We start from the raw sequence: 15,073 nt of genomic DNA, 5'->3' as shown, positions 1-15,073 counted from the left end.
TGAAAATCTGATAGTTTAGTAACAGCTGTCACACCTTTCACGGGCAAGGCTCCTCCAAATAGAACTACAAATCCCATCGTGCCTGTTCTTAAGCAACCAATGCGCAGTCAACATTTTTTGTTGTCTGATGTCCGCCATCCAATCAGAGAATAGGACGTTGGATCACATGATGCGGGGCTTGCGCGCCTTCATTCTACGCCGAGAGACGTAACCGTGTGTCCTGCGGGAGAAACTCTGAAACTCACATACCGCGCTGTCATTGTCGCGTTTTATCCTCTTCCAGTGAATTTGGTAGGCGACGTGAAGCTGGTTGTGCTCGGGGATTACCCCGCAGAAGCGATCAAACATGCCGGTCCGTACCGACTGCTGTCAGGGCTCGTCGCTGGCCTGTATGGCCTCGGCCTCTCTCGTTCCGCCCCCGCCGATCAATACCCACCAGCCCGGCGTAAACACCTCTCTGCTGTACAGCGGCTCCCAGTTCCGCGGCCACCAGAAGAGCAAAGGAAACTCGTATGATGTCGAGGTGGTTCTGCAGGTAAACACTTTGGTCACTCTGGCTGTGTTACTAAACGTAGTGAGCTTTCTATCTAGGGAATGTTTGTGTGCTGCTGCGCGCTTGCGATTTCAAAACACGCTGCTCTTGTCATGCCCAAAAATGCAGTCTAGGTGGGCAGCTCACTATTTTTCGTAAACTACAAAGCCCAAGAATGATGTTAAGGTTTGTAAATCACTAGGTTTTGAGATCACGATGTCCTAAACTGCTGTTTAGGTAAGCAGGTCACTAGGATTTAAAATCTGATACCCAACATTGTTGTTTAAATAGGCATCTCACGTGGTTTTGAAAATGTTGGTGCCCAAAATGCTGTCTTGACATGCAACTCACTAGTTTTTGAGACTATGAAGCCCAAGAATGCCTCATAGGTAGGCAGTTCACTAGTTTTGTAAACTATAAAGCCCTAGAATGATGTTGAGGTGGGTAGATAACTAGGCTTTTAGACTATGACGCCTAAAAATGCAGTCTAGGTAGGCAGCTCACTAGGTTTTAAGACTATGAAATACAGAATGTTGTATTGGTAGGCAGCGTACTCGGTTTTGAGTCTATGATGACCAGAAATGCTGTCTAGGTAGGCAGCTCACTAGGCTTCGGGACTATGATACTCAAAAATGCAGTCTAGGTAGGCAGCTCACCAGGACTATGAAATACAAAATGTTGTATTGGTAGGCAGCTTACTATATTTTGAGTCTATGATGTCCAGAAAGGCTGTCTAGGTAGGCAGCTCACTAGTTTTGTAAACTATAAAGCCCAGGTATGTTTAGGTTGGTAGATCACTAGGTTTTAAGACTATGATGCCTAAAAATGCAGTCTAGTCAGGCAGCTCACTAGGTTTTAAGACTATGAAATACAAAATGTTCTATTGGTAGGCAGCTTACTGTGTTTTGAGTCTATGATGTCCAGAAAGGCTGTCTAGGTAGGCAGCTCACTAGTTTTGTAAACTATAAAGCCCAGGTATGTTTAGGTTGGTAGATCACTAGGTTTTAAGCCTATGATGCCTAAAAATGCAGTCTAGTCAGGCAGCTCATTAGGTTTTAAGTCTATGAAATACAAAATGTTCTATTGGTAGGCAGCGTACTCTGTTTTGAGTCTATGATGTCCAGAAATGCTGTCTGGGTAGGCAGCTCACAAGGCTTCGGGACTATGATACTCAAAAATGCAGTCTAGGTAGGCAGCTCACTAGTTTTGTAAACTATAAAGCCCAGGTATGTTTAGGTTGGTAGATCACTAGGTTTTAAGACTATGATGCCTAAAAATGCAGTCTAGTCAGGCAGCTCATTAGGTTTTAAGTCTATGAAATACAAAATGTTCTATTGGTAGGCAGCATACTCTGTTTTGAGTCTATGATGTCCAGAAATGCTGTCTGGGTAGGCAGCTCACAAGGCTTCGGGACTATGATACTCAAAAATGCAGTCTAGGTAGGCAGCTCACTAGTTTTGTAAACTATAAAGCCCAGGAATGATGTTTAGGTTGGTAGATCACAAGGTTTTAAGACTATGAAGCCTAAAAATGCAGTCTAGGTAGGTAGCTCACCAGGACTATGAAATACAAAATGTTGTATTGTTAGGCAGCTTACTAGATTTTGAGTCTATGATGTCCAGAAATGCTGTCTAGGTAGGCAGCTCACTAGTTTTGTAAACTATAAAGCCCAGGAATGATGTTTAGGTTGGTAGATCACTAGGCTTTAAGACTATGATGCCTAAAAATGCAGTCCAGGTAGGCAGCTCACTAGTTTTGTAAACTATAAAGCCCAGGAATGATGTTTAGGTTGGTAGATCACTAGGCTTTAAGACTATGATGCCTAAAAATGCAGTCTAGGTAGGCAGCTCACCAGGACTATGAAATACAAAATGTTGTATTGATAGGCAGCTTACTAGATTTTGAGTCTATGATGTCCAGAAATGCTGTCTAGGTAGGCAGCTTACCAGGACTATGAAATACAAAATGTTGTATTGGTAGGCAGCTTACTAGATTTTGAGTCTATGATGTCCAGAAATGCTGTCTAGGTAGGCAGCTCAAAAGGCTTTGAGACTATGATACTCAAAAATGCAGTCTAGGTAGGCAGCTCACTAGTCTTGTAAACTAGAAAGCCCAGGAATGATGTTTAGGTTGGTAGATCACTAGGCTTTAAGACTATGATACTCAAAAATGCAGTCTAGGTAGGCAGCTCACTAGTTTTGTAAACTATAAAGCCCAGGAATGATGTTTAGGTTGGTAGATCACTAGGCTTTAAGACTATGATGCCTAAAAATGCAGTCTAGGTAGGCAGCTCACCAGGACTATGAAATACAAAATGTTGTATTGATAGGCAGCTTACTAGATTTTGAGACTATGATGTCCAGAAATGCTGTCTAGGTAGGCAGCTTACCAGGACTATGAAATACAAAATGTTGTATTGATAGGCAGCTTACTAGATTTTGAGTCTATGATGTCCAGAAATGCTGTCTAGGTAGGCAGCTCAAAAGGCTTTGAGACTATGATACTCAAAAATGCAGTCTAGGTAGGCAGCTCACTAGTCTTGTAAACTAGAAAGCCCAGGAATGATGTTTAGGTTGGTAGAGCACTAGGTTTTAAGACTATGATGCCTAAAAATGCAGCCTAGGTAGGCAGCTCACTAGGTTTTTAGACTATGAAATACAAAATGTTGTTTTGGTAGGCAGCTTACTATGTTTTGAGTCTATGATGACCAGAAATGCTGTCTAGGTAGGCAGCTCAGAAGGCTTCGAGACTATGACACTCAAAAATGCTATCTAGGCAGCTCACTAGTTTTGTAAACTATAAAGTCCAGGAATGATGTTTAAGTTGGTAGATTTTGAGTTAATGATGTCCAGAAATGCAGTCTTGGTAGGCAGCTCACAAGGCTTCGAGACTATGACACTCAAAAATGCTATCTAGGCAGCTCACTAGTTTTGTAAACTATAAAGTCCAGGAATGATGTTTAAGTTGGTAGATTTTGAGTTAATGATGTCCAGAAATGCAGTCTTGGTAGGCAGCTCACAAGGCTTTGAGACTATGATACTCAAAAATGCTGTCTAGGTAGGTAGCGCACTAGTTTTGTAAACTATAAAGCCCAAGAATGATGTTTAGGTTGGTAGATTACTAGGTTTTGAGACTATGAGGCCTAAAAATACAGTCTAGGTAGGCAGTGTCTCCACCTCCCATTTTGCATGTCAGTGAATCTGGGCCAAAAGATAGCAGTGCTTCCATAATCAGTATGGATCAGTTACTAATGAGCCCAGATTTATAACTTGGGCTGTTTTAGCAGGTTTTTAATTGGTTGTTTTTGCTTTGGCTCACATTTGCTGTTCTCTCCCAGTAGTATGGAGCTCTGCCAAGTGCATTACAGTGATTTTATTAAAAAGCTACTTGTTTTTGACCCACAGCACGTGACTATGGGGGACTCGTACCTGTGTGGATACCTGAAGATAAAAGGTCTGACAGAGGTGAGGCAGTCAGTGACCTCACAGGCTTTTGGTCGATATGACCTCATTTCTAATGGTGTAATCAGACTATGACCTATTTACAAAATCCACAGCAGTGACAATAGTTTGTGATCTTATGACAGTTTATGGCAGGAAATGATTTATGATGACACAAACACAACCTTCTCTGTTATCTGACTGAATTGAGCTCTATATTGTCTGTGCAAATACTGAGGCACAGTTGATGTCTTTATAGTGCTGCTTTCCTTGTTAGTTTGGGAAGATAATGAAGGCTTAATCGAAATTTAAGTGGTTAACTAATTTATTGATCTATAGCTTAATCATAAGTCGCGTTCACACATACAGCCTTTTTCAGAAAATTACCTATATTTTCCAGTTTAGAGATCTCGTGTGAACGTGACCCTCTTGAAAATACTAGTAAATTTTGCTCTGCCAATTTTCCTTAATACGAAGTTGTATCATTACCTATAAATTTCCTTTTTCGATGGTATATGTGAACAGCACATTTGGTACATTTACCAGTAAACGATTTTCCTGTAATTTACCTGGTTGCATGTGTGAACAGGGCTATTGTGTGGCACAGGAAATATAGGTTCTAAAACATATGTCACTGTAAGCATACAGTTCCAGCAAGGGCTGGGTGATATTGTTAAAAATAATAAATATTTTCTCTCTTTTTACATTGTTTCATTATATCAACCAAACAGCCATTGTAGCTGATTAGATCCAAATTCTTTAATGTAAGAAGTAAAATACAGTGAAAATCTACTGTAGTTAATAATCAAGACTTTTTTTACACCAAATGAAGACAAAGAAGCACCACTATAACGATACATATTAATAAACAGCAATATTTACTTGCATAAACATTTTATAACATGAAAAACGCAGATGAAGATTCCGAGAATATTTTTATCAAATTTACCAACTCGAACGACATACTGAAGGTTACATCAGAGATGCTATTAAAACATCTTCATATTAACGCTCTCATACTTGCGAGTCGTGAGACCAGGAAGGATCGTGGAATTAGTCTAATTACACGTTAGTAGTGCAACAAGTCGATTAAAATATTTAATCATGATTAATCACATGATTTTTCGTAGTTAATCGCGATTAATCGCAAATTTCAAAAGTGTTTAAATTTGACTGTATATACTTTTCCTTTAAAATGCATTTATTTCCTTTTTAGGAAAGAAAACAAAATATGTTACAATAATGTTTTATTAACATTTTCCAAACTAAGCCTTCCACAGTATAAAGATAGAAATGCACTAAAATAGCACCGATTCAAGTCACATTAAGCGTTTCCCAAAGTCTAAGTGGCAGTTTGACTAATTGAAAACTAGTCCCCTTATGTTGAGTTTTCATTGCAATGGGCATGAAATCTCTTAAACTCTCATTCTCCACAATATTAATTGTGGCTATCCACTGTACTACAGCAGTCGCGAAGCCGCATTTATATGATTCGCGCCACTTTGAACTCCACGTGAAAAGCACTGCAGAGAGCGTCTTGTTTTGCTCTGTGGCTGGCACTGTCATGGAATTGCTGTTGTGTGTTTGGGGTGTGTACATCAGTGTAATGACCCCGGACACAGCGCAATGGTTCCGACCTATTCCAACCAGTGTTTCTAACTCACACGGAGCTGAATAAAATGTCAGAATCTAATGTGAAAATTGGTAAATGCGTTAATCGCGTTTAAGAAATATTTACGCGTTAAACATTTTAAATTAATTGCATGTGTTAAAATGTTAATTTCGTCAAGTCTACACGTCAGACTTTAGGAAACGTAATGACAACAAAAGCGCATTCGAATTACTTCACACCCCAGTAAAGAAAGAGATCCTTGTATTTCTCACTCTGTGCTTTTGCTTTCTGTAGGAATATCCCACTCTGACTACATTCTTTGCCGGGGAGATCATAAGCAAGAAACGGCCTTTTTTAACCAGGAAGTGGGATGCAGATGAGGATGTTGACCGTAAACACTGGGTAATAAATATGAATCATGACACAATGCTTGTGTATAATACTGTTTACGATTATGAATCTTTATGCATCATGACTCAAAAGTGGGACTGTGTGGTTCAGAGCTGCAACTGATGGGCTAAATATGTCTTTCTGTCATCTCAGGGGAAGTTTCAAGCATTTTATCAGTATGCAAAAGGCTTTAACTCAGACGACTTTGACTATGAAGAGCTAAAGAACAGTGATTATGTTTTCATGAGGTGGAAGGTACTGTCTACTTTATTACCAGTTTCACAACCTCTCTGCAATTAAATCTGAATAATGAAATAAATGTGCTGTAAGAATGTTGTAAAATTCAGTTTGTTTCATTCAGGAGCAGTTTTTAGTTCCAGATCACACAATCAAAGACATCAGCGGTGCTTCCTTCGCTGGCTTCTACTACATCTGTTTTCAGAAGTCTACAGCCACCATTGAGGGCTACTACTACCACAGGAGCTCTGAATGGTACTTCTATACACACTGATTAACTGTAATCTTCGGCTAGACCAACTGCAGTTCTACACTTTTTTTTTGCCTGGAAATTGCCGCGATTATGTTTCCATAATGGTCTTGGTAGAAAGATATTTATGTATTTGCACTGAAATGACATAAAAGGGTGATATTGCTTTAATTGGAGTTGACCATGTTTTTTATAGGGATGTCCTGATACTGGTATCAGAATCGAGTCCGATACCACACTCATGTACTTGTGCTCGTAAAAATGCTCCGATACCAAAAACTGATACCATCTGACATACGAATGTCATTGTGTAAACATTCAGCTCACAAATCAATATTGTTTATAATAATATACATTTTATTAATTAACAAAATTAATAATATTTAACTCAGCTGCTAACCTAGTGTGGTTATTCAATTGCAAAAACTGCTATTTAGTGAGATAATATAGTGAACTGCTTTTCTGGAGGTAAGAAGCTAACGTCAAAAACACATAGAAACTGAAAGGGCTTCACTCCAAAATAAAAGCTCAATTTAAATGGAAAAGAAGTATGAAAAAATATATCACTACTATTTATAGTTTTATAATATTCACTACTACTACTGATTATAATAATAATAATAAATCAATTATAATTATTAGGGATGCACCGATGTATCGGCTGCCGATATTTATCGGACAATTATTGACCAAATTAAAACCATCGGTAATAAGCATTAAAAACCGATGGTTTATAATTAATTAGTAACACATTTTGTAAAAACTTAAATCCAGAAATAATAATAGCCACAATATCTAGAAGGTTTGGCACTCATTTTCATTTTTTCTCATTCTCACCTTAAAAAACACCATAAACGGGCATGACACCTAAAGGCTACATGATGAGGGAAACCATCCAAAATGCTTTGAAACCTGCAGACTTTCACTCGAAAATTAGATATATTGGAAATTAGTTATTTTTAGAACACTAAAATAGCATTTGTACCTCTTTATACATGTTATGCATTCCTTAGTAAAACATGATTTAATCTAATGACAAAATAAGGTAAGTGGCAAAATATCAGTATCATTACTGCCTATAGTTTTTTGTTAAAATCGGTATCAGCCAAAAATGTTCATGTCGGTGCATCTCTAATAATGATCGTATATTTAAGCAATATCGCACATCTGTGATTCTCTGTTTTGCTGCATTTTATATGACAAAAATAACTCCAATGTTGTTTTGGATTGTGCTGTGAGGTTCTGTATAAAAATACACCACTATTATGTTAAACAAAATGTTCTATTTTCATTTAAAGTTTTAATGAATTCATTTATTTACACTCTATTGTGATGATAAAATTAAAACAAAAAAAAAAACAGGTATCTGTATCGGCGAGTACCAAAAAGGAAGTATCGGTACTCGAACTCTCCAAAAAATGGTATCGGGTCATCCCCAGTTTTTTAGTAGAAACTTTTAAAAGCACATAATCAGTGTTGGAGAAGCTACTTTGAAACTGTAGCTTTTCAAGCTACAAGCTACTCATAACTTAAAGTAGTTAAACTACAGTCAAGCAATTAAAAAAAAAAAAAAAAAAGTATCTTACTACATTGAAGCTATTTATGGAAGAAAATATTTTTAGATGTATAACAATTGGATGTTAGAAGTTTTAATTGCAGAACTCAGTAATATCACCTGATAATAATATATTTAATTAGAGTGACTTTCCCTTTTCCCATTTACCATGGTTTTACTACGATATCCAAAGCTTAACCATGGTATTTGTAGTAAAACCATAGTAACCACAAATTTAACCATGGTTACTACATAGTTACTGTAACATTACTATAGTAAAACCACATTTAATTTTCGTAAAGGTTCAAACAAATAGGGTAACAACATTAAACATAAGTTCATACTTGATATGCACTAATTAAACTAGAAAATGCCCTTTTTTATTAGAAATATAATCGAAATGTAGTGATAACAGCAATTAACTAAATATTTTGTTTAGAAAAAGAAGAACCGATTCACTCGAGTGTTTAAGATTTTCCCAGCGCTACAAGAGAGGACGATTTAGGTGAGCGTGTTTGATTACTCACTCTAATCCGTTGCTGCGTTCACAATACAATGTGACAAATGTAGTGTTTTGTGACGCTACAGTGCTAACTGTTGGAAAATGTAGCTTTTACTGGAAAGCTGCACTATTTTGAATATAACTCTGAAAAATTTAGATAGTAGAGTCGCTACTTATTTTTATTTTCTTTTTTTATCCCTTTTTATCCCATTTTGGAATACCCAATTCCCACTACTTAGTAGGTCCTTCTGGTGGCACGGTTACTCACCTCAATCCGGGTGGCGGAGGACAAGTCTCAGTTGCCTCTGCTTCTGAGACAAACAATTCGCGCATCTTATCACGTGGCTCGTTGTGCATGACACCGTGGAGACTCACAGCATGTGGAGGCTCGCGCTACTCTCCGCGATCCACGCGCCCCATTGAGAGCGAGAACTACTAATTGCGACCACGAGGAGGTTACCCCATGTGACTCTAGGCCTCCCTAGCAACCGGGCCAATTTGGTTGCTTAGGAGACCTAGCTGGAGTCACTCAGCATGCCCTGGATTCAAACTCACGACTCCAGGGGTGGTAGTCAGCGTCAAAGGGCATTACTTTTAACTAACTACTCCCCAACACTCAAGTGAACAATTGAGTAATGACGTGAAAAAATTGCTGATTCAGTGAATCACTGAAACGGAGATCTCAAAGACACTATTAAAACATCTAAACAATCTTGATTCATGTTACAAGACGTGGGTACAAAACTTGTCTACTAGCACAGTCTGTAGGCCGAATAAAAAGTGCAATAAAATCTTTGCGATATTGCTTCTATATTGCCATCAAATATATGATCATTTTATTGATCTATTTCTTTATTTTTGGTGATTTAAATGTTTTACTGTGCTGAAAATATCGTAAATATTTGATATATAACCCAGTCTTAGTCTGAACACAAGAACCCAGTTTTAATTCTTCCTCTTTTTTTCACATTCTTCACACAGGTACCAATCTTTGAACCTCACCCATGTCCCTGAACACAGCGCGCCCATCTACGAGTTTCGGTGACAGTTAAGTCTTGACGTCTCAGTAAGAGGGCGAAACTACAGCAGACAGACGTGAGAGAAAGAGAGGAACTGTGATTATAACGCCAAAGACTCGGCTGTCCTCTACCCTCAGTGAAAGAATAAAACGGACGTGTAGATAAATGGACAACTGCAAGAATTATAGATGGAGAACTCTTTCAGGAGACTGTCTACACAGGCGGAGCAGCGAGTGCAATTCTGGGATTTGCATCAGTGTTAGCGTTTGATTTTCCTTTTACATTTTTGAGTTTTTAAAGCTTCTGTCCAACGATAATCTTAGAAAACCATTTTTATGCTTAACCTTTTGGGATTAAAGTCACTTTTGTTCTTTGCCCTGGATGGAAGAGACAATTCTGTATGATTTTAATTTGATAAAACAGCACGGCCAATCTAGAAAGCCGAATTCGAAATTTGCTTTAATTTATTTTTTAATCATTCTGTATGAAAAGACTATGATGAAGTGGAAATTCAAGGATTGAGCAGGACGGTGTATACAGGCACGGGGGGGGGTGTATCCAAGATTCTGCGCGCATTTGAGGACGATATCCTACAAGTGATGGATATGGCGAGTTGCTATTTTCTGTTGCTAGTTTGGCCCTCAGCTGTTGTTTTTGCATAACGTAAGGTGTATCATCAAAAGTCACATAGATGGCAGCAGGGTCCTTTGCTTCTATGTGTGCTATATTTTTATTATGAAATGAAATGGAGTCGGGTGTTTTGGAAAGAGGTATATATATATATATATATAAATATCTATATTATCCCATGGTTGTAAAGCTGCTTCAGATGAAACTTTTGTTTCTGATTTTGAAAGAAGTTATCTGTCAGTAGTTTTACGCTCCTCGTTTTGCTATGCAACATGAAAAATCTCAGCTTGTAAGAATCTCAAGTATCTTCGGTTTGAGAATATTCACACCTCTCACTCGCTCACTTTAATATTCACAGCTCAGAGAGTATTAGTTGTCACTCAAGGCTGCAGAAGTGCGGCATTGCTTTCAGTTTTGGCCATGATGTCATAGTGGATAGGCAAGTGTTTTTATATGAGGGCTCTGGAAGATGTAACAATTTTAAAAGCATACGGTCCAGATGTGGACGACGCTGTCACGTTACGGCCCATCAGCCTTGATCGTCCATCTTGAACAGTCATTTTTGTCTCGAGTGATTCATGTTAAGATGGCAGCAGGTCCAGTTCTGTTGCTATGGCACAGACTGCCTGCGAGAGCTGCAATCCTCACAACTTGGAGTCTTAACAACGCACAACATAAAACATCTGAGGCTTTAAGGAACCTCTCGTGAGGTGTTGAAAGATGAGTGCAAGCTACATGATACAAAAAACCCCAGATAAGTCCATTTAAGCTTTAGTCAAACCCTTTGCCTTAAAAGTCAGAGATTTGTGTATTATACCACTTTTATAAGCATTCAAGTTGTTTAAGCTGTGTACAGACAGGAAGACTTCCTTGAAGGGGAAACGAATGTGTATGTGTTCAGGTTATGAAAGTGTTTTACGGCGTTTGACAATGAAAAAATGCTGTACCTCATCCGCCAAAACCTCCTTTTTAAAAGTAGACTAGTGAATATTTAACAACAGGATAATTCGGCAACATCTTGGCGTTATTGTTTTTTGGCGTAATCACGTTGAAGATGTCATAATGACATTTTGTACATACAAGGTGAGAGTGGAAAGAGGATTCTTCTCTATTTTGGGTCATCCCAGGCCCAAATCTGCGCTCTTAATGCAGAATGAACCACAAGACGCATTAGATGGGATGTTTAAGAGACATAATGTCCATGCAAAATGCATAAAACACACTCAAATAATTGCCATGTTTTGCTAATTTTGTTAATTGTACTTTGTTTTTCCTGTTTGATTTCTTGTTGTCTTAAATGCGAGATGTTTGTGCTGGATTGCGCCTAATAATCTGCTTCCCTGAAGGTCAAAATCGATGCTGATTTTAAAAGACAATGCATTCTCATTGCACAAACACTGTTACAGTACAACAAGAGAGGGGTGTACATAATAAAGCTATGCTTGTGGTGTACATGAATGATTTAATTCTCTAAAATTATGAGTGGTCTTTATATTGGCACAAAAGGATAATAAATAAAGACTATGGAAGCATTCTGAATGATCTGAGTGGAGTTTCTGCTGTTCTGTGTGCAAGTTTGAAGTGAAACAGAAGAAATTACAGCATGTTTATAAGCAGTTTTCTCAACACAAGATGGCAGTGTCTCGTTGCATGGGTTATCATCTTCAGAAGGCCACTGGGGGAAAAAAAGATTTTGTGGTGAAGTAAATAGCAGAAAAGTACTTTCTACATTGAATAAGTTCGTTTAAGCGTGAACTTGAAAATATTAAGTACATTTTCCATTTGTACTCAATTCAAACATGTAAAAAATTAACGCTCTAGCTTATGTGATTTTGTTATCTTTACAATGTGTAATCATGTTTCAATCCAAAAGTAGAAAACCTTGTCATATTTATTTATTTTGAATAAATTTCACAGGTTAATGAAGTAAGTCAATTTTACCAGAGATTATTTAGCAGAGACGGGACACTTCTATTAAAATGAATGGGAGAAATTTGAACGGTCAACGGATGCAGAAAGGAAAAAGCCAATCTTACAGGTTAAAGAGCCAATCACATTTTAGATACAGACATCGTCTGTCAATCAACTCGAGAACATGCATGCGCATTAGTTATACAAGCCGGGACAATTGCTTTTTTTTTTTTTTTTTTTATTTTTTTTTATAAGAGTTGTCTGAGGTAAAGAAGCACCATTATTTATGATACCAGTGTTGTCAGATTTTATTGCTGATTTGAAATATGTTCTTTGTTCGTAATCTTGACCAAACATTTTTTGAGATTTCAATCTTTTCCCCATTCAAGTAGATAGGAGCTGCACTTACATGACTGGAAAAAGCCTCCCGAGAGCATTTCAAAGATGGCCGACAGAAGACTGACTTGCTAGATAGAAATGGGTGCAAGTTTATTTACACCATTTGTATTGTTCATTTTGTTGTTACATTAAGGAAGTTTTGTAAAGTCTTAAGTTCATTTTGAACTCAAAATTACCCATTCTTGATCAAAAAAATGATCTGTTTGTTAACGTCATCATGTTTTGTGTGTTGCGTGCACAGCTCTGGATCTTTTTCGCATGCTGTGGTTTCAAATCACTGGATATTAATTGCATGTCTACCATGATTCAGAGTAACTGTCTCAGTTACAAGGAAAACACTGAAACAATAATGGAAATAATCAGCCCTAATTATAAGCTGTGTTAAACCATTGGCCGATGTCCGATAACTGCTTTTATAAGCCAATGTTTGGCTAAAACATTGGTGCATTATTACTACCTACTTTTTTTAAAGTAGTTGAAACATAATGCATCACCTGCTGTACAGCTGCATACGGCGCAATATATATTGAATATACTACCGTCTATCTAAAAACATTGTATATAAAAGATTGCATTAATCAACTATAAAGGTTTCAAAAAATAGTATGCTACATTGTTATCACATAAACTTTGCAAATGATGCATGTTCATTTCAGAGAATGCTGTCCGGTATTGCATCATATCAACAAAATACATTTTGTGTGTAAATGTATTAACTATGCAGTCCTCCTCAGTCCTTACTTCTGATTGATTCATCACATTGGAAATGGTGGGTGAAGTTTAGTACATTGCATTTATTGATATGTTATTCTCTGCAAAGCGTTCTGTTGTACAGCACATTTTGCAAATGAAGTATAGGTCTTGTATTACATGCATACAGAAAATGTGCATACTGTGCACTTTATACATACTGTATACTGTAAAAATATCAAAAGCATGTATGATAGTAGTATGCTAGTATGCAATTCCAAACATAGCCATTGATGGGAATGCATGAAGGATAAAATAAAAAGTCTGAGACTGAACAGAACAACATAATTAAACAGAAGCAGTAATATTCATGATCTACTGTATATGCAATTACTTTTAAAAGATTAAGCTCTAAGTTATCCTAAGGTTCTTCAATTCATTTTACCACCTGCAGAAAAGTAAAAATGGTAAAATGTGTTTGGTATTTCATAAGTTTGCCAGAGCAATATCCAGAGGACGGCCTTTTGTTGAAGTCAGTAGGAGTGAAAGGAGTGTTTGAGGAGAGAGTTTTAAAAATCAATATACATTTGACCCCTTTTTCTGGGGTCAGGTTGCTGATATCATATAAGATCAGTCTTAATGAAAACTATAGATTAATGTAGAATTATTTGCACTTTGCAGTATGCATTAATATATGCAGCACAGGAATTCAAAAAGCAAATGAACACTGGTGGGTTTCTGTTCAAATGTAAAAAAATAAAAATAAAAACATCTTTAATTGTTTGTCCCAGGTAAATTGCATGAGTGCAGTTTGCTACTGGTGCATTTGACCTGTTTAGCAATCCTATAAACATTTAACTTTTATTATTGTATGATATGTCATGCCAGTAAACCTGCAGTTCATGCAGAAATATCAGAAACACAATGTTTCCTGATGCACAGCATATTTCATAATGCACTTCACATCAAAAAACAGATAACACTGGTTCTTTTCATTGGCCAATTTATTACCATAAGAAAGTAAGCACAGTATGATTCAGAGAAGGAAATGATAAACATCACCAGAATCCATGGATATTCAGGAAGAGGCCAGTTAGCATTTACATTCCTTTCAAGTTAGAGGAATGAAAAAAATCACAGAACTCACAGTCGTGAATAAATTCCAAAATTACATAAGTTCATAACAATGAAACTCCAATAGCCTGAGACCACATTGAAAATCTGGGATTCAAAATCTTTAAAATTGCCTGACTTTTGGACCCATCTGTACATACAGTATAAACACACATTTGTACATTATGAGTAATGCAATATTCAGTGTCAATGCCACGAAATCAGATTTTTTTTTTACCAACAGCCATTACGGTGACTGCTGTTGGATGCTGTTTCAGATAATCTGATTTCAGATGTTGACAGCCCTGGATAACATCCATTCATAACCTTTGAATGGTCAAGACTTGTGCAACATTCGTGTAACATTCCACACAGGTCTCAGATTCGAAAGTTGGGTCAGCATAAAGGGGAGAAGATAAAGCTTAGAGTGTAAAATTCACACTTCAAATGAAAGCTCTGTTTGATGTCGATATCTCTGTTGTCACTGCCTGTGGTTGCACCTGCTGCATTCATCTTAAAACTACTCAAACACACTGTAAAAGATGAAGCGAGAAGCAGTTTTCCTTCTTACGGTGAGGCTTTATTTTTCCCTCTTCGCGACACCACTTTACAGTTTACCTTTAAGCACTCAACTAAACACTAACACACACTGCTTTCACAAATCAACTTTCACTACTAAAAAATCCTTGCTCTGGCTCGGTTCTGTTGTATCTAGTCTCTCTCTCCACTAAGTGCTGTGTCGCTCTATTTATGCCACTCTCCCCGTGCTCACTGAAATTAGAGACAGGTGTTA

At 37.4% G+C, this 15,073-nt stretch overlaps 1 protein-coding gene across 1 annotated transcript; it reads left to right on the top strand.

The window, feature by feature from the left end:
• The first annotated feature begins 161 nt into the window (after positions 1-161).
• Positions 162-11,724, top strand: LOC127451182 (glucose-induced degradation protein 4 homolog). The gene is made up of 6 exons (XM_051715676.1): positions 162-535; positions 3,937-3,996; positions 5,879-5,986; positions 6,128-6,229; positions 6,336-6,466; positions 9,500-11,724. Exons 1-6 carry the CDS (start codon positions 347-349, stop codon positions 9,561-9,563), a joined length of 654 nt encoding a protein of 217 aa, XP_051571636.1. The 5' UTR covers positions 162-346; the 3' UTR covers positions 9,564-11,724.
• The last annotated feature ends 3,349 nt before the right edge of the window (positions 11,725-15,073 follow it).

Source organism: Myxocyprinus asiaticus, chromosome 14 (genome assembly GCF_019703515.2).
Source record: "Myxocyprinus asiaticus isolate MX2 ecotype Aquarium Trade chromosome 14, UBuf_Myxa_2, whole genome shotgun sequence".
Classification (NCBI taxonomy): domain Eukaryota; kingdom Metazoa; phylum Chordata; class Actinopteri; order Cypriniformes; family Catostomidae; genus Myxocyprinus; species Myxocyprinus asiaticus.
The sequence above is the reverse complement of the archived record's forward strand: the minus strand, read 5'-3'. Positions and strand labels throughout refer to the sequence as shown.

Excerpts from the sequence above, each read along its gene's own strand:
- LOC127451182 (XM_051715676.1), top strand. The coding sequence starts at position 347 with ATGCCGGTCCGTACCGACTGCTGTCAGGGCTCGTCGCTGGCCTGTATG. Across the intron at positions 5,987-6,127 it reads ATGTTGACCGTAAACACTGG|GGGAAGTTTCAAGCATTTTA; the intron begins GTAATAAATATG and ends CTGTCATCTCAG. Across the intron at positions 6,467-9,499 it reads TACCACAGGAGCTCTGAATG|GTACCAATCTTTGAACCTCA; the intron begins GTACTTCTATAC and ends TTCTTCACACAG.